This window comes from Pollicipes pollicipes, unplaced genomic scaffold (assembly GCF_011947565.3).
Source record: "Pollicipes pollicipes isolate AB1234 unplaced genomic scaffold, Ppol_2.1 Scaffold_6686;HRSCAF=7923_pilon_pilon_pilon, whole genome shotgun sequence".
Lineage (NCBI taxonomy): Eukaryota > Metazoa > Arthropoda > Thecostraca > Pollicipedomorpha > Pollicipedidae > Pollicipes > Pollicipes pollicipes.
This window is the reverse complement of record NW_023596921.1, coordinates 46468434-46494897: the sequence shown is the minus strand read 5'-3', so window position 1 is coordinate 46494897 and position 26464 is coordinate 46468434. Positions and strand designations below refer to the sequence as shown.

At 55.5% G+C, this 26464-nt stretch overlaps 3 protein-coding genes and 1 long non-coding RNA gene across 5 annotated transcripts; 2 read left to right on the top strand and 2 right to left on the bottom strand.

The window, feature by feature from the left end:
* Positions 1 to 487: 487 nt before the first annotated feature.
* On the bottom strand, positions 488 to 14174 carry LOC119107386 (TNF receptor-associated factor 6). Its single transcript, XM_037230820.1, has 11 exons — positions 13928 to 14174; positions 8166 to 8250; positions 7522 to 7658; positions 7014 to 7197; positions 6342 to 6476; positions 5772 to 5978; positions 5192 to 5379; positions 4742 to 4880; positions 4157 to 4375; positions 3563 to 3736; positions 488 to 3061 (listed from the first exon to the last, which is right to left on the bottom strand). Exons 2-11 carry the CDS (start codon positions 8235 to 8237, stop codon positions 2822 to 2824), a joined length of 1695 nt encoding a protein of 564 aa, XP_037086715.1. The 5' UTR covers positions 8238 to 8250; positions 13928 to 14174; the 3' UTR covers positions 488 to 2821.
* A 1948-nt stretch (positions 14175 to 16122) lies between these two features.
* LOC119108439 (hrp65 protein-like) lies at positions 16123 to 18006 on the bottom strand. The gene is made up of 3 exons (XM_037232011.1): positions 17434 to 18006; positions 16666 to 16726; positions 16123 to 16262 (listed from the first exon to the last, which is right to left on the bottom strand). The coding sequence occupies exons 1-3, from the start codon at positions 18004 to 18006 to the stop codon at positions 16123 to 16125; spliced, it is 774 nt and encodes a 257-aa protein (XP_037087906.1).
* Positions 18007 to 21075: 3069 nt separating this feature from the next.
* On the top strand, positions 21076 to 22864 carry LOC119108670 (uncharacterized). Of its 2 annotated transcripts, none has more exons than XR_005095326.1 (3): positions 21076 to 21153; positions 21909 to 22022; positions 22687 to 22864. It is a non-coding gene; the product is annotated as an uncharacterized LOC119108670 (long non-coding RNA). The 2 variants fall into 2 exon arrangements; XR_005095327.1 differs by lacking the exon at positions 21076 to 21153 and adding an exon at positions 21272 to 21295.
* A 117-nt stretch (positions 22865 to 22981) lies between these two features.
* LOC119108438 (protein transport protein sec31) lies at positions 22982 to 25295 on the top strand. Its single transcript, XM_037232010.1, has 3 exons — positions 22982 to 23212; positions 23399 to 23891; positions 24557 to 25295. The coding sequence occupies exons 1-3, from the start codon at positions 22982 to 22984 to the stop codon at positions 24739 to 24741; spliced, it is 909 nt and encodes a 302-aa protein (XP_037087905.1). The 3' UTR covers positions 24742 to 25295.
* Positions 25296 to 26464: the final 1169 nt, after the last annotated feature.

The following is a 26464-nucleotide window of genomic DNA, read 5'->3' as shown; positions in this document are numbered from 1 at the left end:
GGCATCGATTCATCAGTGGCGCTCGACCCGATCGCGAAGTAGGCCTGGCCGATGTCCAGCCAGTTCACGCATGTGGCACGGTTCCCGGCAGCGCCCCTGGCGGGGGGCGCCAGCCCATGGGAGGCGTTGGACGGGCGTGAGGCGCCTGAGTCGTGTCGGCCGACAGCCCCACCGCCGTCCGCGGAGCCTCCCCGCCCGGCCTGACCTACCCCGTCTGCCGGCCCACAGAAGACCGCGTGCCGTCTCACCGTTTGGAGACCTGCTCCAGTATACAAGTTGCTGTAACCCCCAAATATGAATTTCGCGCTGATAGCGGCATTAGCGGAAGCGCGACTCACGTTGTTACAGGAACTTTTCTCTGACATCAGACAATCGACAGCTGTCAACTTCATCGTTACTCCTGGCTGATTCGGTTTGGTCGTGATGCGCCGCTCACACTTGACATCTCCGAGAAGGCAGCTGTGGCGCCGTCAGAAACACCCACGGCCGACCGGTTTCGCGACAGTTTATTATCTGGACACCCATGCGGGCGGCGCGTAACGTGAGATTCGCCGCCTCTTATTGCACCGTAACTGGGCGGACGCATGGGGGCGCGCCCCGCACGGCACGCGCGGCCACGCAAGCTTAGGCTATGTACAAAAATAGGGAACACAAATGAATCGATGAACGCTGCCAGCGTCGGCAGACCGCCGAGCGACCCGTTGTTATTTCACCGGCCGGTTAGATGTATGAGCAGCGATACAAGCCATAAAATTATCAAAACATACGCAACACAACACACAACACATCCCATTACGGACCACGATGACGCGAGTACCAACGCAGTAGAAAGCGGTCTTGATCGCGCAAGTCGAAAGAAAAGTCAAACGAGGCCGACTCGCGCTCGGCGCTCCGCTGATTCCGCGTCAGGCCCACTTTCTAGCCAGCCCTTCCCGAACTGATCAGAATGCCAGGGGTGAGGTCAGGCGGGTCAGGGCAGGCCTCGGTGACCAGATCCGCATAGCCGCTTCCTGGCTACTGTGCATCTTCCCATGAACGCGGGGCACGCCGCTCAACTGTGCGGTTCTGCGGAAGTTCTACCGGTCATGACCTGGGGTGAGGCTCCTAAGCGCTCCCCCATCCGGCCTACGAACAGGTCACTAACACATCGTGGCAATAAAGAACCGTGACGTCACAGAGCGCAGGTCTGAAACGTAGACAAGTGTGTTACGACTCCCACAGCACCTAAGCCGAGGTCCCTTTGGCATGCGCCTGCAGCCAGAGGGCGGACATCACTGCCAGAACCAAGGGCAGCCCCGCGAGCGAAGATGTCAATCACAGTGGATACGCAGCTACCTACCGCGGGGCCCACAGTCCACACACCGCGGCCGACGCTGGGCAAAACAGTACGTCACAACACTAACGCTACACCAGCAGCAAATTCCCGCGGGGGCGCGCTCCGCCGCCGCGTTTTGTGCACTCACACAGGTGCCTTCGGTGAGCGGGTCCACGGCGGGCCGTCACCTGGCTGGTGATCCGTGAAAACACCGCGCAGCCCGTGCGGTGAGCTCCCTCTCGGCAGCCACCGGGCGTGCGCCAACAACAGTGTGCACGCACACACAACAATCCATTAAAATAGATTCCATCAAACGTGCAACAGGACTTGAGGCAGGTGCGCGGCCGCCGGTCGGCTGCGTCCGGCCGTCCTCTCAAAACATGTTTATGCGCGGCTCAAGCGCGCCGGCCGCCGCCGCGAACGGACCAGAGGCGGCCGCGGTGCCAGCGGCCGCAGCCCCCGGGGCCTCGGACACAGCTTGAGCATCACTTCGCCTGCGACGGACGGCGGTGCTGAGCGCGGCGACCGACAGCCGCGCGTCGCTGGAATGACTTAAGTCTCGCAATAACTTAATGCTTGGTCGACAGCACCGCGGTTTAAGGCGTCGGGCTCACACACGGACACAGACAGATTCGGCAATCAACTTTCTCAGCATCTCACTCAGTTCGATGGTCGTCATCGTAAGGCTTGCTCGTAACCGGCGCGAGCGGCTCGCCCCTTACAGGTCACACAGCTTCAGCGGACTGTACAGATCGGCCCGAGAAGGGGCCCGGCTGCGGTGGCACGCGGAACAGCCTCCCTCTTACCCGGGCGGGACAAGACAGCAGTCACAAGCGGCGGCCACCGCGCAAGATAAAGGCACCGTCGGACGGCAATGCTTTCACGCGAATCTGACAATCGGGCCCAGTGAGGACCATGCTGGCTGCCTGCTTACTAAACGGAGCGCCGGCCACCGGACGCCAATTCACTCACAACCATAACGTCACCGCAACAAACACGACCAGTTGCACTCGCAATGCTATCAGCGCTGTCCCAGAGAATAACCAGGAAATCGGAAATGTTTTGGAATGGTCCGTTCAAATCACAACCAATATCTCCCACCAAACACGGCGCTCGTCCCCATCCACCGGCCGCCTCGACTGGCGTGACATCTGTGCACGGCATGACGCGTGAGCTCTGCAGCCAGCTGTGCGCATCCGCTTCGCCCGCACGTGCCAGAGGACTGGCAGCGCGGTGGCCGAATGCGGCTTCCCACAGCTGACCGGCCGGCCCACCGCCCCTCTGCCGCCGTCGCACCGCCGCACCGAGCCTCCGCTGGCGCGCCGGTCCGGCTCCGCCGCAGTCGAGCGCGCGGTGTCAAACCGCCACCGGTGGCGGCTTCTGGAGGTGACCTGTCGACTCCGGCGTCGCGGCCGACACCAGCCCGGAGCGGTGACCGGACCTGCCTCGGCGTGCGGCGGCGCGGACACGCTTTCGTGCTGCGCCGTCGGGCGCGCCCGGCGCCTCCTAGCGGCCGGCCGGGATGGCTTCCTCACGGTAACCGTTGCCCACCTGGACGACGCACTTGACGATGACGGTGTCCCGGCGCAGGTAGTGGCTGCGCACGCGGGTGAGCAGCATGAATTGCGTGAAGCCCCAGCCCTTGACGTTGCGGTCGTCGCGAGGCCGCTCGAACGCCTCCAGGCCGGGCTTGGTCAGCATCACCTCGGTGAAGTCGTGACGGACGGGGTTGTTGGTCTGGTCGATCTGCAGATGGCGGCACATGTTCAGCGCGGGCAACACCGCACCAGTCATATCCACCCAGAGGGGAACGAGAGGTCCAGGCCGGCCAGTACCAGCCACACACATACACGCAGGGGCCGGCGACAGGTGCTCAGGCCCGGCCGGACGGTACCGACCACACACACAAAGGCCGAGGACAGCAGCGATACAGGCCTGCTACACACAATAATGGCAGCAATCGTCGCCCGTAATTTTACAAGATTGAAGTGGGAACATCGACCTCACATGTGAATAGCCCAGTGCAGCTGGGAACTTTGACCGCAGCCGCACAAGAATGCCCAAACAGCAGGTCACGAGGTGAGCGCGGTACCAAACGCAGCGGCCGACTAACCCAGCCAGCCTCGCCTGGCTTTTCTCGACACTCTGACCACATCGCCCCGCCAGCCGTCAGGCGGGCAGGGCCGCTCTGCCTGCGTGTGCGGCGCCACCGGCCGCTGGGACGGCGCGTGCGCGCGGCGGACTGACCAGCGAGACGATGAACCGCCCCGAGAAGGGCCACTCCAGGATGTCGTCGTTGTCGCCGCGGCGCATGTGGATGAAGAGCGCCAGGTACCGGTCGCCGTCGCGCTGGTACAGGTTGGCACGCAGGCACAGCTTGTAACCGAACGGGGCCGTGTAGAAACTGGGCGAGTGCACCACCTGACGGGCAGGGCGCAGTCAGTAGCCAGTGCGCAGGGGGGGGGGGGGGGGGCAGCCCGGGGAGGCGGAGGCAGCAGGGGAGGACTGGGTCAGTAAGGTAGCGCACGCCAGTGCGTGTAAAGACGAAATAATGGCGTCACACATAGAATCCGATGAGGCACATGATTCAGTAGCCAGTGGGAATAAGCAATGATGCGCAGGCATTCGCCTTCAAATATACAGAGTCCGGGGAGCTATCGCCGTCCCCTTGATACTGGAGGGCTCGGCGAGCCCGACGGCAGTAGCACTAGTTCACGCTCAGTCGGCGGCCGAAGCTTCGTCCGAGCCTGCCGGCGCCTATCGCGGCGCCACCCGCCCCGCGAGCCGCACGGTCCCGTCTCAGTCGCTGGTAGCCGACCCTGTGCCCTGCTCGGTCCTCACCTTGGCCGAGTTCTCCTCCATCTCCCGAATCTCGGCGCTGAAGTTGTGGAAGCGCCAGACGAAGGTGCCGTTGCAGCAGCGGCCCAGCATCTCATGTGGCACCTGCGTGGCGCGTCGGCTCGCCTCCTTCAGCTCCTTCAGCTGGGCGCGCAGATTCTGGATCTGGATGGCCTGCTCACGCGACCTCTGGTCCAGACGCACGTTCTTCTCACAGATGTCCTGCGGTACGGGCGTCGGCCGGTGTCGGCGGGGTGATGCCCCTCTGGCGTGGCGGAGGCACCCAGACCCACCACACACTGTCCACGGGGCTGGCTTCCCGACACCGTCCAGCTCATCGCGCACTAGACCAAGCCAAGAGGATGCATGGAAATCAAACGGCCCCGTCCGCGTCAGACAGGCAGTCACAAAACAAGGGCCTACATTGAGAGCCCAAATCCTCGGAAGATGGAGCGTTACCAGTGACAGCACATCAAACACACGGATCATCTAATCCGCGTCGGTGATCGTTGATTCCTCTGCCCCCTCTCAAGAGGACTGGAATGGCCAAAGGCACCTCGGAGGTCTCGGCCCGCCGGCGCCGCTCACCTTGATGACCTTCTCCGGTGAGATGGACTTCTTGCCGAGGTCCAGCTTGCTGAAGTCCATCTGGAGGCGCTGCTCCAGCTCGCTGGCTCCCCGCGCACCCTCCACCGGCACGGACGGAACCGAGACGGACCGGTGGTGGCTGCCGGACCGGACAAGGGCGGCCTGGTCAGACGCGTGGCGCCCGGAGCACTAAGGGCTGACGGCTGGCCGACGGGCAGAGCGGAACCAAGGCACGCCAGCACAACAGCGGCCGACCAGACCAACCAGAGTCGACGGCAGCGAGGCACACGCTGAATCAAAGTTGCATACTGCGTCGGAAAACGCCGCCCGGCCTCAAAGCAAAGCCTACCACCGGGGAGTTCCCCTGCAGCGTCACAGCGTCCAGCACCGCACGTCCAGCGCGGGCAGCCGCGGTCCGCACCCCGCCCCTGCCCGGACAGGCCAACCTACACCGTGTTGGCGCAGGCACCCTCCTGGATGGAAGAGCAGCTCCACTGGCGCTGCATCTCGCCAGCGCAGCTGGTGGTGCTGCCCTGCCGGTTCAGGCTGGGCGAGGCCAGCGGCGACGAGAGCGCGCCCACCGCCCGGCCCAGGTCCGACATGAAGCCAGACACGTTCTTGTAGGAGAGCACCAGCATCTGAGGGGCACAAGGCACGGCACAAGGCCGTCACCGCCGCCGCCACCGCAGAGCCACCGGCCAAAGCCGACAGCGAGGTAACCTATCATACGCTTGACGGATATGGCATGCCTGCTCAAAGTCACTGAGCCGTAGGAGATGATTCAGTCGGCGGATTCGTGTGCGTACGAATGATGCATAAGCCAAATGAATCATAGTGCGCGAGCAGTGCAACAAAAAGGTGCCTTCCCCCGAGCGGTGGAGACTTGATATCCCGACCCTGAGCTAGGTGTTACTGCTCGACTTCTGACTGGCGCAATCCGGGTTGTTTCCCGCTTCGTCACGTCGACCGACCCCTCCCCCCCCCCCCCCATACTCCCTCCCACCACCGTTCGGGCCTCCGCCGGCCTCACCTTCATGTGGTTTTGTGTGTTCTCCTGTAGGTGGATGGGCAGGTCGTCGCGCACCATGCGCTCCTTGCAGCCGACCTCGTGGAACGTGCAGGGTACGACGGTGCGTGGACACTCCTCGGCCAGGTGGTGCTGCATCTCCTGGCGCGGCACCACCGTCTGGCACGCCTCGCACGTCAGCGCCACCAGCGGGCACGTGTTCAGGTGCGACTGCAACCGCGCCGCACACCGTCACCACACGCGGCCACGGGGTCGCCGACAAGTGGACGCGCACATGTTGCCGTGGACACGTGGACGCGCACGTGCCCAGTCCGTTCACACGCTTATGACGGCTCTGAGCGAGTGGATCATGCGGTAGACATGGCGGCGGTCCAATGCATGGCCACAGGGGTTGACGTCTATCTCGTCAGCGCTGGGGTTCCGGTCATAAAACACTCGGCGCTGGGACGCACTCTGGCGACAGCGCCGCCGAACCGAGCGCCCGGGGGTCGCGCCGGCCGCCGTCGTTATCGTGGCTCCGGCTATCGGCCGGAAACGGCGGCACGCGACGCCCGATAACCGGCCGTGCCTCACCTTTTGTTGGTTGAGCTGGAACTGTTCGCTGCAGAGCGAACAGTTGACCAGGCGACGCAGGCAGCTGCTCTGGCAGTGGTCGGCCACCTCCCGCTTCATGGTGCGCATCGAGCAGCGATTGGGACAGGGTACGATCTGCCGCCGGCAGCGCGTGGTTACGACCGAGCCGTCGCCACGCAGATGCGACCGCGACGATGGCCGGAGCGGGACTACACGCCGCGGATGGGTAGCACGGCGAGAGGCGACCCAAGGACGATAGTCAGCCCAAGACGCGGTCAGCACACATGACGACCGTGATGGAGAGCGGGCACGACGGGAGGTCTACGTGGGAGCGGCCGCTGTCGACCGGACGATCTTTATGAACAGATAGGACCGCAAGAACGGATGCGTCAGCGGGAGAGAAACAGAGATGGCACATGGAATGTGAGTGAGATACATGTAAGCGAGAGAGACATAGGCCAATGCGAGCCGCGGAGGAACAACATGAAAGCGAGCTGAGACATTCGACCCGAGCGTCTGCTGGGGTGCATAGGTCAGATAGAACTTGCTCCGCACGGTCGCCGGTCGAGTCCCAGCCGCGGCCACGTGACACCAGGCCGTGCTCAGTGCGGGCGGCGCAGCCGACCGGCCAGGCTTGGCCACCGCGCCCGCCGCGCGTTCCGGCGGGCGCACCTGATACTCGCACTCGGCCAGGTGCCGGTCCACGTTGGCCAGCTCGACGGCGGCCGGGCAGCCGTTCTTGCTGTTGGGACAGTGCACACGCAGCTGCAGGATCTCTCGGCGTGTGTAGTTGTCCGGGTAAATGTCGTTCTCGGTCAGCGGCTGGTTGTCCTGCGGACACTGCTCCCGCTCCCGCCTGCCGGCACCGGCTGTGGCGTCAGGCCGGCACGGGCAGTGACGTCAGACCGGCGCGGGCAGTGACGTCAGGCCGGCGCGGGCAGCGACAGCAGACCAGCGTGGGCAGTGACGTCAGACCGACAAGGATCAGCCTCCGACACCTGACTCTATCGCTCCGTTGCACTGTACCAGTGAACGACCATACGCGCGCATCTTAAGTTGGACCACCAGCTGCGCGTTCTTTGCCACGCCACCATCGCCTGATACGAAGCGGCCGCAGCCGACGGCGCGCTGCAAGCGGTGACCATCGGGGCGACGGTGACGGCCCGGTCGGCAGGCTCACCTAAGCCAGGCGAGGATGCAGGGGCCGCAGAACTTGTGGCCGCACGAGGTCTGCACGCAGTCGCGCTGGCACATCAGACAGATGGGGCACTCATACTTGGACTCGAGAGGCGGATCGAACTCGAAGTCGTAGCCGGCCTGCCGGCAGCAGCCCGCACCAGCGGGGTCAGCCGCCAGGTCACAGGTCACACGTCCGCGCGCCTTGCGGCCTGATCGACCCGAGTCGTGTCAGTAAGGGCCGATGGGGCCCGATACTCAGGCACGTCAATTGGACGCGCTGATTACCCTGAGGCACACAAGCTCGCCTGCCTCGCCTCGCTTCGTGGGCCGCTTCACACGGCCACGGCCAAATGCAAGTGCAAAATACAGGGCAGCAAACCGCGTTCATAGAACGAGATGCGGCAATGCTGAAGAGGTCACACATAAGGATACCTCTTGGGAATTTTCCTCCGTTTGTGCACGATGTAGCTTATGGTAAAAAAAAACAGAATGAATTTACCTTGTAATTACAAGTCGGTACTTAACAATCATAATCCGCTTGGAAGACATTATACCCACAGATCAAATGCTGCAACACAAAATAAAAACACTGGCCGCTGGCAAACCCGTAACAGCTGTGCCCTAATTTATGACAATGCAACTTACAATGTTGGTGGATGTCATCCAGTTGGTATCATCCTGGTCATTCGTAAACGATGACTCCTCCAAGGTACCCATTGCTGCCTTGGACCTGCAACACCCGTTGCTGCAAGTTACTTACGGCATCGAAAACTTAAAACATAACGGTGGTATTGCTTCACAACTGTGCCCGTCACACTGCCGTTCCCTCAGAATCAACGCATGATTCCTCGCTCGACCCATGCATGCTGAATATAGACACGGTTCAGAGACCTTGATGTTTTACAATGCTACAGGTTACACAAACCCTTAGCTCTGCCGATCCCTGCAAACAAATGCATCCAGACTACATCAACCAGCAGAGTTAGGCGTAACCAGTGGAGTTAGGCCGACCCAGTGGGGTTGTACCTACCAGTGGAGTTAGGCCGACCCAGTGGGGTTGTACCTACCAGTGGAGTTAGGCCGACCCAGTGGGGTTGTACCTACCAGTGGAGTTAGGCCGAGCCAGTGGGGCTAGATCTAATGTGTTGGAGCCTCACAGGGCTGTCTTCCCAATCACCTTTTCCGGTGTTTTGTCAAACCTCGGACAATCCGCAACAGATTTATGACACCGAAATAATCGCAAAAAGCAGGACAAGGCAGATTCGTGCAAAATCATATGCGTACGCTATTTCACAATACACTAGACTACGCACATTACAGTACGTATTTTTTACACCCTATTTTTCAGCACTGAGCACCCACAAAACGTAAGCGATTTTCACTCTTGCGCAACCGACCAGGCGGTGGCGGCGGGGTGGGGGTGGGGGGGGGGGGGGGGCTATGTCACTCATTGCCATTGGACTTTTACCTGAGCTTACGCGTTACCTAAAAACTTCTGCTGGATACATAAGACATTCAGTAGCATTCAGTACACCTGTTTCGGTCCAGCGGCGACAGTCTAACTCACATCGGCTGATGCATTTGTGGGAGAAATCCATCCTGTTCGGCGTTCCCCAAACCAAACGACAAACCTTTCCAATAAGTGGCACAAAACAGAAACATATTTACTGCAGCTTTCTTCATAGCAAATTTAACATAAAGCAAGTTTGTCATATGTAGTTGACCCTTTCGACAAGTCAAGAGGTCATTGAGTAGTCACGCACCTCAGCTTTGGCATCGCCATTCCGGGTAACTGACATACTCGTATCTGCAATGTATGCATCAAATTCCCTGAATCAAAGGAAACCTGTACGAACAAAGCGTCTGTCAAGGTGCAACGAAGACCCAGTGACATTTTACATGCACCATTGACATTTGTGCCAGACCTATTTTTGCTGACACTCATGACATTTATCAGAGCAGACGCAACTCCAATGCAAGGAGGTGAAGTTGTAAAGTTCAAGGGTGCTGGAGGTCAACGAATGTCCGACAATTGCGGCCTACAGCTCCCTAAACTTGTCGCACAAAACGTAAGAACGGTCTCGAGAATGTTTTTTATAAATCCATTCTGAAGTTTGCATGCTTTTGTTGTTGTTGGTGTTGTTTTGTTTTTTGCATAGGTGCTTTGGGTTTAGAGTACCTGCTAAGCGCAGCTTGTTGCGTGCATTATGAGCCAACCACCCAAGCCGCGCCGTCCAGTTAAACGGACAATTTTGCATCCACCTTTTTGCCCGACAGGAATGTGGGAGGGGGGGGGGGGGGGTTACGTGCCGCACAATGCTGCGGCACGGCCGCCCCGGACCTGGGTCAAACCTCGTTGGTCAGTTGTCAGCTGACCCTTCCATTTCAGTCGAGCCAAACAATGCACCCACACCCACAAATAACACTTGTTGTGAAACCAAAAAAGCTGGGGGTATGGAACATATGCAGATCTTATGTGGAATCTACCGCAAATCTTCAGACTCCTAAGGTAACCAGCCAAGGTCAGCATCCACTAGCATAAGGGGTCAGAGCATATGCGCTTGGGTTGCCCAGTGACCTGACGTGAATAAGAACCAAGCTACTATAGCACAGTATGTGCAAAGAAAGTATCACCAGCTCCAGCTGTGCCACATTTTACAATGTTGGCATTAATGACATTGTCCATTACCTCAGAAATGATGCTTTGGGGCATAAACAAATCCCCTGGTTAGGACCAAGTACCCTTGAGTCCCCCCCTCAATGACCAAATGTCTATGCTATATTCATATGCCCAAAACCTAGCAAACAAACCACCACCAAGATTCTTGGAACCCATTGACAGATGAATGCCCCTGAGCAAGCTGGTACAAGTTGCAGTTTTCCTCTTCCATGCATCTAGGAGCTGGAAGTACATGTAGAAATGGTTGACATGTGGAGAGTACCTGATGCAAGTCATGGATACTGTAAAATTATTTCAGCTCAGACAAATTGTATAGTGGAGCAAATTGTCAGGCATTGAGTCATTGCTTAATGAGCCCAATAGTACTGGCAGTGATGCAAATCATTGTTCCAAGGAAATTAGGTTTCACTTTGATACCACCAGAACATAGGTATATCCAAGATGTAATAACAAAGCACGTGCAAATATGCAGGTAATGCAGGGTGGCTCAAAAACGTCAATCCAAATTTTACTCAGCACGGACAAACATACTTGCCACACAGTCAGGACTGTGATGGTAACTATTCCAATGCAAATACATTGGGAAAACATGACCACCAAAAGTGGCAATGATTCGTAATCTCACATCCGTCAAATCGTGTGTATACTGGAGATGCTCTCGATGGCCCCCTGGCGGTGCAGGATGCTCGGCGGCCGGACATGCTGCAGATGGTGGACCGCCCAGTCGATCACAGTCCTGACTGTGTGACAAATACACCTGGCAATGTTGGGTAAACTGTGGGATAACTTTTACTGGGATTATCCCATAATGGAGGTACCTAATATTTTTAACCAACACCCCCAATCTCGACTTTGACAATCACAACTTTCGTGAGTGCGGCAGCATGTGACAACCAAATGTGTGGTGAAGTTGCTGATGCTGACTAGCACTGTGCCAGTCAGCTGGGGTATTCTTTGTAACTGGGTCCTCTCAAAACACTGGGTAATGTTACACATTACTAACAGATAAAATATCAGACTGGGTCAGACAGGCCAAGTCAAACACTGCTGGGCCAGACCAAAATTAACATTGGATGAGACCAGGCCACGACTCCCTCCAAACATTACTTTTTAGAAGGACCTACCTGACCTGTACCACTCTAGGGCTTTTAACTAGCTTTCACAGTGGGGTTGCTTAGGAAAGGCTTCACCAATATGGTCGCTTTGGAAGTTGTCAAAGCCTGTGTTGACACATCTCATCAGGCTTGGTGCAGACTTACAAACAAACTGCTTGCACCTATGTCAGCAGCAGACAATGTTTTAAGTGGCTTACCCAGGGCATGCAGACCATTTGCTCTGACACAGTGTGCCTGTCACTGGCTGCTCAGATATCAGGATGGATGTACCCCACTCAGAGGCACAGCTCCTAGATTGGCAGCCTGTTGTGAATGTCCTCTTATGGTAGTGTGAAGGTTTAGGAAGAAGCCTAGTCCAACTTCCTGCCTACTTGCCTATGACACCCGCACATTGAAAATATTTGTCTCTGTGGTGAATAAAATAAAAAGCTTCTGAAAAAATCAAAGTTGGAAACCTCCAACGGATAGTCCTGCTTGACAGCAAAACTAGGGTACAGGGTGGAGAGAAGCCAAATGATGAGAACCTCTCCACAGAGGAAAGATGCTGAGCTATGTGGAAGCATTTTGGCAGGAAATCATGCTTTGCAATGCTGGTTTGTGTACATCATCTGTTCAAGCTGACTGTTGCACACCAGGGTTTCAGCACCTTTGCCAGGACCAAAGTAATACTCTGTGTCCTGTAGTCTGGTGGCTCCTGTCCATCTCCACTCTTGAAAAGGCACTACATCCCAACCCTCCCAGTCATTCAGAGCCTGCCCCCACATGAATGACCTTATGTATAGCACAGTCAGTGGAGCATGCAAGGAGGTGTCATCTTCAGGACCCTGGAGTGAATGGGATCAGGCCTAGATAATGATGTGGAGTATAGGAGCTTGAACATGCCTAAACTTCAGCTGGGAAGAGGGGACATGTCAGTCACCCTCTAAATTGTCTCATCCTGTATAGGTCACATGTTATAGTTCTGACTTTAGTGGTTCAAGAGAAGTTTCCTGTATTTTATGAAAATCCAGCACCACCATAGCACACATTAGCTGACTACATCAAATTCACCTACTCATGACATGGTGGGTTGGATTCTCTTTAGGCGCTCACTATTTGCTTCGATGATGGCCTGCAGCTAGTGGCAGAGGTCACAGCTTAATGTCAGGTGGCATCAGTGGGAGGACAAGTATGCCTATGATTTCAGTATCCTGAGCTGACCTTAGAATTTTGCTTTTGACCTCAAATTTCAGGGTTCATGATTAGATGGTAGGGTTCAAGTCTCATACAAAAAGCAAATATTAGCAGGTACACTGGTCCCAGTAGCCCATTCAATGAAAAGGTTCAGACTACAGCTAACTGTTTCTGGACTACTTCTTGCTTTTAAAAAGTCAAATAATACTTATTATCAAAGATGTGAACAAAGATGATGATCTATCATGTTGGGTACTTACCTATGGTACATACCAGCACACAAGCCTGCTATTAATTCCTAACTGAAAAAATATGTGGGAAGGTTGCCATGGATTTTTTAAAGCATGCCTTAACGTATATTCTGAGAGAACCATAGGCTGTGTGCTTTATCATATATTCATAACCATATCAAACCTTTTCTACAATAACTTGGTTGATACTTCAATAGCTTTCTACCCATATGGAGCCTAGTCCAACAAAACCCCTATGTGTCAGATCCCTAAATGACCTGTGCTGAACCTTGCTAATGTATGTACCAAATTTATGCCAGGCTAAACTCCTCCAGATTGTTCCGCTCATTTAGTGCAAAGAAATGTTCCAGGGTGTTTTTCTTTATTATTTCCATGATCTCATGGCCTTTTGAAATATTACATCTACATGCACTGAAATTCATGCAAAATCTGAAGAATTCAAATATTGCTAAACCTGCAAAATTCACAGGCTTCTCAGATTTATAGTGTCAAATACTGAAACAGTTACCACAGTGTTACTGCCACTCCAAACATGTTTGGTGTAAGGCACTTTTTTCAGTTTTGTCCAGAGTCAAATTACACAAAAGCCAATTTCACATTTTTATGTCACCAATCATAAATTTGGACATTCCCTCACCGATTACCCATTGAGAAGACACCAGCTGCAAGTCATCACCTTTTCTGGCAAACATGTTATACAGTGCCCAGTCTGAAAAGTTACACACTGTCCTGGACACTTACGCAGCTTGAATGCACCGCAACTTGTGCGCTCAGAGCTCAGGCTTGGTCCAATTTAACCTCATTTTTAGCTAATTCTGTCCGCAAAATATTTTAAAGGGAATTTTTGTATGAAATTGCCCTTTCAGCATCACGGTTTAATGAAACATCAGCTCTATAAGTGCTAAGTTTCATGTTCACTTTGTTTAAACCTCTGAGTACTCTAACCTATGATGTACATGGATGGAAATTATTGCAATGCCTTGCTATGCTGGATGTGTTCCTGTACATATCTTTTGGCATGTGATGGCGTAAGATGGCATATATATACATAGCATGGCATATGATGCTGACGCCACACACGTCTTGAAGCACAGCTCTGTAGCCCATACAGGCGACAGTAGTTTTCATGATGCCTTCTAACCAACATGCACTAACACGGCTTAAAAGTCAAAAATAGAATATACTCACCTGGTCTCTTGGAGGGCAGATGAGCGGAACGACGGTGCGCCAAAATAGCGTTTCACATGCAACCTCAACTTAGGCACGGCACCAGTCACTTCCACCCAGTATCTTTGTCACAACAATAACCGCATTCGATTTCTCAAAGAAATAAGTGTTCAACACTGCACCAAGCAATCATCGCCAATTAAATCACGGCGATTCCCCACACCCCCACACCAGCAGCGCTCACACCCCCCGTTGCTCGACGGCGACATTCTCCACCAAGCATTTAGTGTGGAGGGATTGCGCATTAAGGAGCTGTCGACTCAAGGACGCAAAGAAATGAAAACTGAACCATTTTGACCTTGACTAATGACGTTAGCGAATTGTGTTGGACTTGTCCGAAAGCTTTAAATTTTCAAGGAAAGGCCGGGACAACCGGCCGCCGGTATGTTGTCACGTACCCGTTGTGGTTTGTCAGTTGGCTTGGGCAGCCATGTCCACCCGACTATGCGGTTGTGGGACAATATGTCTTACGTAACGCATATAAAAGACAGTAGTCTCGCTAATGCACTGAACATTTTACTTAACGCTATTAATAGGGTCCATGCGATTTCTGGGTCCCTGTATGCTAACCTGCCAGAGTTTCTCCCGGCTGCTCAGGGACTTTTCGCATTGGTATCGGATTATTCGCACTTAATCTGAGGGTCCTGCACTGTTGCTGGAGTCATGAAGTTCACCTACTGAGGCAACCAATACTCAGGGGCTCTTGAAATTGGGCTAGGGCTCATTTCACTTGCTCTCATATGCCGAAGACCCTACATTCTTGTCATAGCCCTTTCTGTTAACCCGTCCAGGCACTCCGGGTCGCACGGGGGCCAACCGCATTGGTCTTCAGCATTTCGTATTTGCTCAGAGGACCCTACGCTGTTGTCGGAGCCCCTATATGTTCATCTGCCAAGGCGCTCTCGATCGCGCAACGGCCTTGGCCTCATTGATATTGGGTCCTTTCCGTTTTTTCGGAGGGCTCTGCACTCCGGCCGGGGTCCTATATGTTAACCTGCAGGAGTACTCTGGTCGCTCAGAGCCTCACCACATTGGTTTTGGGTTCTTCCCGTTCGCTTGGGGGACTCATAACTGTTGACGACAGTCTCCTTTTTTACCTGTCGCGGTGCCCCTGATCCCTCAGGTGCCGTCCTGATTGGTCTCCGGCTTTCCCATTCTACCGGAAGACCTTCGTTGTTCGCGGGGTCCCGTCAGGTTAACACGCGTCCAGGTGGCCGGCTAGATGCCATTCGCTCGGGGGGGTGGGGGGTGGGGGGTGGGGCAATATGACCCCCTGAGATCTCGGGAACTAAGAAAGCTAGAGACACCAAATTTACAGTGTCATGACCTGTACGTGAAGTCACTTAAGTACAAGTTTGAGCTTCCTAGGTCATGACCTTCGGGTCAAATAAGGTCAAATAAAGTATAATTCCAGGTTGGTCTTTGAAGTGCCCCCAGACCCTAGGCAACTGTTTTTAAGGTAAAGGTCAAAAGCCCATTTGAGGTCGGTGACCTCATTTGACCTTTTGAAGATAATTGTGACAAAATTATACATGACTGCTCTGAGTTTTGCATCTGAATAAGCGCTGGGCAGTATGTCACTAAAACAAAATGTCGCCCTGGGTCATCTTAGGTCAATGACCTTTTATGAACTCTAAGAAGTCTATGGAAGATGCGTAATGCGGTTCATGCTGTCAATAAATTTGAAATGAGTGCCACAAACTATCCCATACAGCAAGCCCTAGAGTACTAAATCAGGTAGGTTGTGACCTTAGCCTGACCTTCATACCTGACCTTAGGTCAACATAAGTTGCTTGTTCAATATTTGTGGTGCCTAAGTATAAGAAGCAGCTAGCGGATCTCAAAATGCTATGTGTTTGAGCCACGCAGCACGCCACTCCCGCTGGCCTCCAACAGCGTACACAGCTCGGTGCCCTGCCCTCTAAGCTACGCGCCCCCTCGCCGTTTCTCCCTCCCCGACACTCCTCTCGCCAAAAACGTTTTGCTTCTGCTGTTCCTCGCCCCTTGCGTCCACTTCGCCGCTTCCGCCACCGCCGCTTCCGCACCAGATGAAGGTTTCCCTTCACCATACCCCTGATCCCCGATCGCAAACTCAATCAACAGCTCACTCTCCCCCCCCCTCCCCCCCAGATCCTGCGCGAACGCCGCAGAGTGGATCAACGCTCGTCGCACAAGTCGCAGACGCGTGGTCTGACCAGCCGGCGACTGCTGCTGGGCTCTTCGGCGGGAGTGCCCTCTCTTTCCTCTCCCATGTAGACCCCCTCTTCTTCCTCGGGGGATCGCCCGCTGCCTCCTCCTGCGTCTCGTCGCGGACTGCTCTGTCCGCCGCAGCCGGCGGCGCTTCGACTTGGCTGTCGCCTCCCCGCCGTATCAGCCAGCAGCCGCAGTCGTCGGCGTCTTCATCGCCTACCTGAGTACTCGGTCCGGTCTCCTCAGGTGGCGTTACACGCGTCGGGGCGCCGCCTGCTCGCAAGTCACGCACGTGACGTGGCATCCCGTCTACCTTTACAGTTTGAGGCGATACCACGCGGGTCACGGTTCCAGTCGCGCTAGGAGCGTCGCATCTGCGACTCGGGTCGCGAATCCACACCTGATCGCCGACACTGAATCGACATGTCACGGCCCCGGGATCGTGCTCGTTCTTGTCAATGCCGCGGACTCCACCTCATGCGCGTAGAGAACGTTCGCCGGCGCCGTACCGGTGCTCACGTCGTCCATAGGCGTGACGCTATACCAGTACACGGCGTCCAGCACGGGCAGCTGGTGCGGGCCACCATCCTCTTCACCATACAGTGACAGTGCTCCACTAAGCCGTTCCCGGATGTCTGATGCGCACTTCGGAACCGCATCACGACACCCCACTGCTCCGCATATTTTCCAAAAGCGTGGCTGCGGAAAACTGTCGCGTTGTCGGTCAACAGTTCCGTCGGTGCTCCTCTTTCACGGAACACCTGCTCCAGCTGTTCGATGACGCTGGCGCTGTCTTGCCTCCTCAGACGTCGCCACACAGCGAACCTTGACGGTCCGCAATCGACGATCGTAAGATAGTGCGCAGCGCCGGTGTGAGTTATATCCATACTTAGTCGCCGCCAGTTGTCACTCACTGACAGCTCGCCCCGTTCCCATCGTACGGGGGCGGGGTCGACGGATTGACACTGCTGACAGATCCGCGCATGCCTGAGCTCCCACGCATCCACGCCCGATCTCCAGTCCCTCTCCCCCTCCGTGCGCCCGCCGCTGTACACCGCCGGCCTCTCCCCACCAGCCGGTCACTCTCCCTATCGGCAGTCGTGGCTGCCGTCGCCGCCTAAAAGACGCGTGGGCGCTTGCTGGGGAACTCCAATTCGTCGTCCATGGGCGACCGGGGCGGCCAGGGCCACCGCCGCCGCGCGGAGTGCCGCGGAAGCCGCCGCGGCCGCCGCGGTAGCCAGATGGCGGCACGCCGCGACCGCGCGGGCTGAACCCGCCATGTCCATGCCGGCCACCTGTGCCGCGCCGCGTCCACCACGACCCCCGTGACCGCCCATGCCCGGAGGTGGCACGCCGTGCCGGCTGAAGCCGGCGTCTTGGCCGCCCCAAATATCACCGTAGCCGGTATCCAGCACGGCCGGCGGCGCCGCGCTGCCGTCATCCCAGATCGCCTGCTCCTGCTGGTCGAGCAGACTGCTCAGCTCGTCGGCCTGCATGAACAGTTGGTTCTCCTGCTGGCGTTGCTTCACATCCTCCTCCGACTGGCGCATACGCGACCGCAAGGTCTCCCGGCAGCGCTGCATTTCCTCCTGGAGGCGACGGCGCTCCTCCTCACGTTGCTGCTGACGCACGTCCAAGTCGCCCTTGGAGCGCTCCTGCTCCATCTCGCGCCGCCGCAGCTGCTCGAGCAGCATCTCCGTCTCGTGCTCGCGGCGCGCGAACTCCATCTCGTCGCGCAGCTTGTCCATCTCCTTCTTGATCTCCTGCTCCAGCTGCTCGCGGCGCTGCTTCTCCATCTCGTACAGCTGCTTCCAGCGGTTGCCGTACTCCATCTCGAACGAGCCGGGCATGGTCCAGCCGGGGGCCGTTTGAACGTTCGCGCATGTACTCGTGGTGTTTCTTGGGCAGTACATCCTTGCACAGTCCCTCCTCGACGTCGTCCTCATTCAGAGGCTCCACCTCCACTGAGCATAGAGACTCAGTCAAGAAAAAGCTACTCTCTGCACACTTCTTCAGATAGTGGAGTGCACATGGCTTCTTGGCAAACTCCACAATGCCGCTGCCCGTAGATTTCCCGCGCTCGTCCACCACCACTGTCGCTCTCTCCTGATCGTAACGCGCGCGAAAGTCTGCCGCTTCCACTTCCGCCGTGCCGGTTGCCACGGCAGTGCAGTCTGACTCGACACCGAACTGCGACCCTGCCGAAGAAACAGTGACGCCACCCAACGCTTTGATCGCGTCCATGCCCAAAACCACACTAAATCCCAGAGGCCTGGCAGTTACCGCCAAAGCGCTGACGTCAGCGCGCGCGCCACACTCGACCTGTACACACGCCGGTCCGCTAACCGCGCATAGAAACCGGTTGCCGTTCATTGTGAGCACGCTAACGCGTTCCTCCGTCAGTCTCGGCACAACAAGGCGTGCACGAGGCTACGGGAACAACCTGTGTCCACCAGCACCATGCAGACGGATCCGTTAACGCGTAGTTGCCGAGTTGGGAGAGCACCAACGCCGACCACGGAGAGAAGACTGGCGCCCACGCCTCCCTTGTTTCCCGGGCAGCGGGCCGCTACGTGACCTTCTTGTCTACACCTGAAGCAGACGATGTCGCGCTGGCACCAGCGAGCCCGATGGCCGCGCTCGCCGCAGTGGAAGCAGGATGCCGGCTGCTGGGCGTGGCCGCCGCCGCGCGCTCCTCGGCGTGAGAAGCCGACCCCATTGCTCGGTGCAGATGCTGTGCCCGCCGTAGCCGCAGCGGCCGACGCCGCCGCTGCCGACTCCTCCGCGACCAGGGCGCGTGACCGGCCCAGCACCTCAGTCAGGCCCAGGGCCTCCACGCGCGTGCTGGCCCTCAGCGCGTGCCGCACGGTCTCTGGCAAGCCAGCCACGAAGGCGCAGATCAACCTCGTCTCAGACAAACCGCCAAACAAATTGGCCAGCCTGCGTAAGTCTGCAAGGAAGACGTCGACGACTTCGCCCTCTCTGAGACGCCTAGGGACGAATTTCTCGTATGCAGCAAATTTGCCGACGGCGAAAGCCGTGATCAGGCCGTCCTTTACCTCGCTCGGCTTCCGCTTATCCTCATCGGAAAGTTGCTGGTACACGCTGAACGCCCCACCAGTGAGCCGGAGGGATCACGTTTTGCAGGTCACTTACTCGTTTCAGTCTGCACACTAGGTCCACTTTATCGAGCCACTCCACAACGGATTCCTGGCCACTGAACTCCGGAATGATTCTCAAGTCCAAATTCCCAAGTTCCGCCATCCTGAGCGCATGCGCCGAAATATCTTGTAAGAAGGAGCTAGCGGATCTCAAAAATGTTATGTATTCGAAGCCATACAGTACGTCACTCCTACTGGCCTCCAACAGCTTACACAGCCCGGGACCCTGCCCTCTAAGCAAGCATCTCAGAGATGTATGGCTTCGTCAATGACTCCGTTATTGCATCAGATTGGATGACTCCCTAGAAATTGCCTTCGCTGAAACCATGACCTGACTTTGACTCGCCATAGGTCAACGAGCTTGCAACGTACATCCAAATTATTGATGCCAAACGATCCGCCATTCAATTGTCTACAGCTATGCAACATTTGACGCAGCTACGCCGCGCCGTTCGGAAGCTATTATGGAAAAACCTTCGGGGGAGGGAGGGGGCAATGACACCCCACCCCCACCCGAGTTTATCGGCTGGGGGCACTCTTGATAGCTCCGAAGCCTCCACATTGGCCTTAGGCTCCTCCTGTGATGTGAGGAGGATCTCATCTGTTGGCGGATTTAATCTGTTGTCATGATCTGTTGACTCATTTACAACATACCCATGTTTGCCTGATGACATGTTTCCCTTTTTCAGAAACGACTAGAACAATAAATTAGATTACATACATTTTGAGAATGCGCGCTCGCATTTTTTTCAGAGCAAAAACACCTATGCCTGGCGTTGCAGTTCTCGCCGCATCGATAGGCGTTGGCCGCTGCAGTTAATAGTAGGCGAAAAGGCCCAGCCGCGGGAGAATGACCTTGTGAGATGACGCTTGCGATATTTAATTCGCACTGTTCAATAATGAGACGAAGGCGTGTATGTTATCAAATATGCGTGATGGTTCACTCCGCGCGCGATTGTAACTATTTTTAAACGGTTGACGTGCAACCGTTACTCTCTGACCCCCCGCCTGCATTCAGTCGTACTCTATCATTGTTTTTTGGGCCCTCAGCCCAAACCGACACGGAGCCGACTGCGCAGAAATGGTGGTGCTTGACCGACATAGTAGGCCCATATCGACTTAAGGGGTGCAAGCCGGTGCAAGCCGGTGCAAACGACCCCTTGAGTGCCTCGTGAGGCACTCAACTGAGGCCTCACGGCAGACCAACTGAGGCCTCGTCCCTGCAGGCCGGGCCCCCTGACTAAGACTCTGACCAGCCCTTCGTGCCCTTAGACCCTCAAATCGTGCCCTTGATCGCCGGACCTGGTGGGCCCTCCAGGCTCTTCGGGCCTCCTCCAACACTGCCTGTGGCAGACTCGGGACCCCTTGCAAACACAGGGCCCTCGTCAGGCGCTGGGGAGCCCTGACAGACGCTGTGGCCCCGAACAATGTAAATCGCTGGCTTCGGCTTTATCCCTGCTTGGGAAAGGGGTCCTCAGGCCCATGCCGCAACGGAGCCTTGAATATGACCTCGGAACGGCCTTTCGGGCCGTTCGGGCCGCAAAATCGGGCCCTTATGGCCCTCATGTCTGCGCTACTGGATATGGACTTTCGCCATTTGACGTGGAAGAGTGACCTTGGCAATTCAGGATTGTTTTGAAATGCACTTATTTATGACCTGAAGACCATCCTGATGCTCAAAATTCCGAAACTAGTAATTACGTTTTGGGTGTTACGGAGTTGCTCGTCACTTGCTTTGAATAATAACCTCGAGAGTTACAACTGTTGGACAGACGCTTGTTTATGGGCTTGATAAATATTCTGGTGCTTAAAACTCCAAAAATCGCCTGGAAATTTGTGAGTGATCTTGAGTTTCCCGCTATTTTATCTTAAATTTTACCTTGAAAGGCAACATTGCGAGGTCCTGAATTTAAGACGACGTTATTTTGCGCGTTGGTGACTGATGCTTCAAGTTCTGAAAGCCACCTGCAGCTCTTCAGTTTCGTGCAGTTTTCGGTCATTTTGGCTTTGATTTTACCTTTAAGGTTGTTTCAATTTGTGGAACACACATCAGTTTCGGCGTTGTGTTGTATCTGACCGTCTGATTCAGTTTTCGTCGAAATAGGAACTCTTCGCTGTACAAATCGCTAGATAAATCACAGAAAAAGGGACGGCGCGGAATTCGATTGCGAACATGACGCTGACCCGACACATTCTATATCGTTTAACATTCCATATAAGATAAGTAGGTTACCTCACGCAGCCTTGAGTTGTGCGGCACTGACCCCGAGTAGGTTCTCCTGGAGGCAATCGCAGGTTTGCGTATAAAATCCCTTAGGTTGTTAGATACTGGTGAATAAGTTGGGAGAGTTTTGTCGATGCCATGTGGCTTGTCACCATGAATTGTCAGAAATTTAGTTGCCTTCTACATGGTGCATCACTTGTGCATTGCACCAGGTGAACTCATATATATATATATATATATATATATATATATATATATATATATATGTACATAGTTTCTTGTAGCTAATTTGTCATTTCTTGTGATTAGCAGCATCTTGCACTATAAAACTTCAGCTTTTTCAGTTTACTTGAGCCTCTCATTGCAGGCCCTGGTGATGCCAGGAATTCAAGAATGCTACCAGCACCTACTTGGGGAGACAGAGCTGCCTCCTGGACCCATAGCTCTGCCACATGACCTCAGCATGGCAACCCTGGCTGAGGTGTGCTCATTTATGAATCCATGATGCTTTGGAAAAATATCACAGCTTTGTAACCATTAGTGAAATGGTAAATGACATGCATGATATAGCAGAAGGAAATCCTTGGATCCAAACATGAGACAAAAATAAAATGGGACAGCCCAGCAAGCAGTGTTAGAATGAATATGCAGATAAACTTATGCAAATTAGACATATATCACCCAGAAAACAATCAAATTGATATTCATTTACACTGAAAGTTACCTTGCTTGGCATGTGTGATGCACCCAGTTTGTGTTGTAATGTGCCATGGAAGAGTTGGAATCATGAACTATAATGCAGTTGAGAACACAAATGTTATATGAAAGCTGTATACAAGGAAGGCAATTATCCTTGGGAGTTCCAGTATGATTAAAAATTATATCTTTTGAGTATTGTCACTAGATGTGAACTCATCCCTGAATTGGTTGATTGCTGCTGGGGTAGGCAGAATCTGTTGTGCTTGTGTTTACTGTCCTAAATGCTGCCCCTTAATTGCCTTTTAAGTATTTGCTAGGTGTTGCTAAATCTTATAGCCGTTTAATGAAATTTTGAAGAAGGGAATGTGCAGCATTCACATTGTTGGTTTCATTGACAGTTGTGTGTCCATTTCTCATCCCTCAGCATCACCTGGGCCATTTTCCAGATTATTTACCATACCTTAGTGGTGAAGGCCTCTCTGTTAGACAAGGAAAAGCATGTGAAAATCCTGTTTGATGCATGGGCCGTTCTCAACGACGTGTACCAGCCCATCGGCTTCGGCACCAAAGCGACCCAGACTGAGGCACCGGCCGGGCCGGGCCCGCCTGCTGCGCGAGAGTCGGCCACGCAGACCGCCGCGGGCCCGCTCAGTGCGCGGCACGCGGCCGTACAGACGGAGCCGGCCGTGGCGCGCGGCGCCGCCTGCCAGACTGCTGACGCACCGGACCCGGCCGGCCGCCATGCAGACGATGCTGAGCCGCGGGGTGGGCGTCGGCACACAGACGGGGCCGGCGTGGCCGCTGTGTGAGGTGAGCGGCGCGGTGCCGCCGCCGGCGCCGACCGCCAGCGCCGCGCCGCGCCGCTTCCACGGTCACCGGCTGCGTGGGCGCGCCGACGCCGGCCACCCGCCGCGCCCCATGCCGACTTCCAGAGATGGCTCTCCGACGGCCGCGCTCCGCGACCCGAGGACGGTCAGTGGCGTGACGTGACTGCGGGCTGATGAGCGCGCTCCCAGAGTGGCGCACCGAAGTGTGTGACGTGCGGATTTAGCGATTCCAGTATCTTCAGTCCAGAAAAATCAGGTGGCTGAGCGTTTTTAATTGTTTTATGTTCAGCGATAGAGCTGTTGTGAACCTGCGTTTCGTCTCCTGTCGCAGGCGGCCATTTCTGTACCGGCAGACGTCGGCCTGGCCAGTGGTGCCTCGGACTTCCCCATGACGTCCAGCAGTGAGTCAGGGACGTCCGTGCGCTCCGGGCACTTCGCTTCGCTGGACGCCATGGCCGGGGCCGAGCCGCCGGTGCGGCCTAGTCAGTCGTCCCCGGCGCCGGGGAAGGGACGTGATGTGGGACCGGGTCTGGTGTGGGGTGTTTGGACGGCGCGGCGTCGGACCGCCTCACCGGAGAAGGAGGCGGCTGAACTGAGCTGGTGTGTGGCTGGGATCCAGCCGCCGACCCCGGCGTCTGGCCCCCCATCGAGCTCGCCCCCGCTCCAGGCAAAAGCTGATGTTCTGAGGGGGTGGCTGACCTCGACTGACCCGCTCAGACGACCTGACGATCCTTCACCTCCGCCGGGTGATGTGCAGGCGCGGCTGGATGTCTTGCACCAACAGCTGATCCCCTGGTCCTCGTCTTCGGCCAAGAAGCGTTCAGGTGAGTCTCGAACTGATTTCGATGGTTGGCTGCGGTTGGGCCGTTCTAGAAGCTAGCTGTTTTCCATCCCGACTGCTTGCTGCCCCTCGTCAGCTCTAAACGGGCACTGCGTTCGCCGTCCGCTGTGTGTATGCTCCAACTGTTACCTCAAAGCTCGACGTGCTCCTGCCCTTGCAGCCACGAACCGACTGTTTGTCCCAGCTCCAATAGGAGCTCTCCTCTCGCGGACTGTCCCAATGTCACTGGGTGCTCTCCTCCCAAAGAGTGTCCTGGCGTCACCGGACGCTCTCCTCTCACAGACTGTCCCAGTGTCGCTGGGCGCTCTCCTCCCACAGTGTCCTGGCGTCACCGGACGTTCGGTTCTCACAGGCTGCCTGTGTCACTGGGTGCTGTCCTCCCACAGAGTGTCCTGGCGTCACCGGACGATCTCCTCTCACAGACTGTCGCGGCGTCACTAGGTGTTTTCCTTCCACAGTCCTTCCGACATCACTAGGAGTTCTCCTCCCAGACTGTCCCAACGGCACTAGGCGCTCTTCTCCTACAGACTGCCCCAGTGTCACTGGGGCAGTCTTCCTTCCCACAGTCTGTCCCGACGTTACCGGGAGCTTTCCGCCCACAGGCTTTCTGCCCGTCTGGCAAAGTGTTCAGCACCCCTCTCTCCACAGACCAGTTCGGCCTGCGCTCTGCGCGGGACGCCTGTGTGACGGTCGACCACGGTCGCAGCCTGCTCGGTCGCCCAGCCAGCTCGCCGGAGGACTGCTGTGGCGACGGTGGCGTCGCCTCGTGGCCCGCCGGCAGCACCATCACAGACTCTGACATGGACCTGGACTCGGACGCCGAGTTCGGTTGATGCTCCGCGCGTGTGCAGTGCTGGGACGGAATGTGAGGCGGGGTCATCTGAGTTGCCTTTGCGCGAGGAATTTAGTGATTACGGCTTCGCGGCTAAGGCTGTGGGATTGTTTGTTCTAGGCACGCAGTACTTTTTATATGATGATGTTCCCAGATGCAGAGCAGCGTCACATTTACATAGTTGCGTACGTAGTTCGTTTTTCATAGGGTTGTTTCATGTCAGTCAGAGTTGCAGGACATTTGTTATGGGCATTGTATAACAGGCAGTGCTTGTGACATTGTTTTACTGACCAAGAATACACGTCAATCCAGTGCATTGTGTGAACGATGTTTACATGATCTAAACGGTCCTGGCCCTGACGTAGGTGTGCGGCATGTGTGGATGTCAGTGCATAGTTGGGTGAGATAACAGTAAGCAGGAGTGTTCCTCAACTTATGGTGTGCATTATTTTGTCATGCGCCCTAGTGCGGCCTGGGATCTTGAATTCCTTCCGCAGGTGGTATAATAATTCAGTAATGGCCGTTCCCGATTGTTCAAATAAACCAATGATCATACTTTCGGCGTTGGTTGCAGACAGTTCGTAATGCGTGTGTTGAAAGTACTTGTTTTTTGTTTGACCGATAAATAACGTCCTCAAATATGAACTTGGGTGTCGGCAATCACAACGACCCAAGTTATCGTGATTACTATGATAATATGGAATGCCTTCGGTGTGCTTCATGGTTTTTGGGCTTCTCTTGTTTTTGGACTTATGATGTCGGTCACAAATCATGTTTCTGATCAAGAAAGGTATAACCCGAGCAGGTTAACACATGAAGATCCCGACTAGAGCGTGGAGCCCTCCACAAGTGGCAGTGTATTGGAAGGGCCCAGGTCAATGGAGAGGGTCCATGAGCATGTCGCGAGTGTGTCGGTAGGTTAACAAAAACCAACATGAAGGGCCCGTGGTCAATGTAGAAAACCCCAGCAGTTTGATATACGAGGCTACGGCTTCAGCATGTAGAGCCTTTCGGGCGAATGAGAAGGATTAATGGAGGGCCTCTGATCGACGGGCTCCCCAGCATGCCAGCATAAGGGGCCCGGACAACAGCGCGGGGTCCTCCGAGCAAATGTAAATACTTCAGGAGCAACTTGGAGGGTTCCCAAGCAACTGAATTTGCCTTGCTAGTCGACGGATAGGGCCCCCAGGAACAGCGGAGGACATCTGGGCGGCGTAATAAGCCTTACAATCTCTTAATCACCACCCTCTCACAGCAAAAATCATTTTTGTCCGCTCGTGGGCCCTGCACTTCCGCTTGCGACTATTCTTGGTTGCCTGGAACCCAAAAGACGTCCAATTTTATTGCGTTTTGTCATTTAAAAAACTGCGCCTGTTCAGCCGACTATGGGCCCTATCGAGCTCGAGAGAGGGGGTGGGACATGGCCCCGTGCCCCCGCCCCCTGGATCTGCCCCTGCCACTTTATCGCCATAAAGCCCCCCCCGTTTTCGGGAACTTTTTAGGCTCCGAATTCCATTTTCATGCATCGGGGCCCGTTTGTGATGGTTTAGAAGTCCTGTGGTAGTCTGAAACTCTCAAGATCACTGGTGTATTTGGCCTAGGGTGCCCGCGCCACCACCAGAGAAGGGGACGCCTTGCCTCGAAACTCAATCCCCATGGCTACGCCGTTGGACACAGTACAATTAATTGCGAGTCAATTGCCCCACTACTTCCACAAATTCAAG

Coding starts and splice junctions, on each gene's coding strand:
- LOC119107386 (XM_037230820.1), bottom strand. CDS start 8,237: ATGGGTACCTTGGAGGAGTCATCGTTTACGAATGACCAGGATGATACC. Junction 5,979..6,341: donor TCCAGCTCAACCAACAAAAG/GTGAGGCACGGC, acceptor GCGCGGTTGCAG/TCGCACCTGAACACGTGCCC. Junction 3,062..3,562: donor GGCGGTTCATCGTCTCGCTG/GTCAGTCCGCCG, acceptor CGCCATCTGCAG/ATCGACCAGACCAACAACCC.
- LOC119108439 (XM_037232011.1), bottom strand. CDS start 18,006: ATGCCCGGCTCGTTCGAGATGGAGTACGGCAACCGCTGGAAGCAGCTG. Junction 16,727..17,433: donor AGGTGGCCGGCATGGACATG/GCGGGTTCAGCC, acceptor GGCCCGCACCAG/CTGCCCGTGCTGGACGCCGT. Junction 16,263..16,665: donor TATGGACGACGTGAGCACCG/GTACGGCGCCGG, acceptor GACGAGACGCAG/GAGGAGGCAGCGGGCGATCC.
- LOC119108438 (XM_037232010.1), top strand. CDS start 22,982: ATGCAGACGATGCTGAGCCGCGGGGTGGGCGTCGGCACACAGACGGGG. Junction 23,213..23,398: donor CGCTCCGCGACCCGAGGACG/GTCAGTGGCGTG, acceptor CTCCTGTCGCAG/GCGGCCATTTCTGTACCGGC. Junction 23,892..24,556: donor TTCGGCCAAGAAGCGTTCAG/GTGAGTCTCGAA, acceptor CTCTCTCCACAG/ACCAGTTCGGCCTGCGCTCT.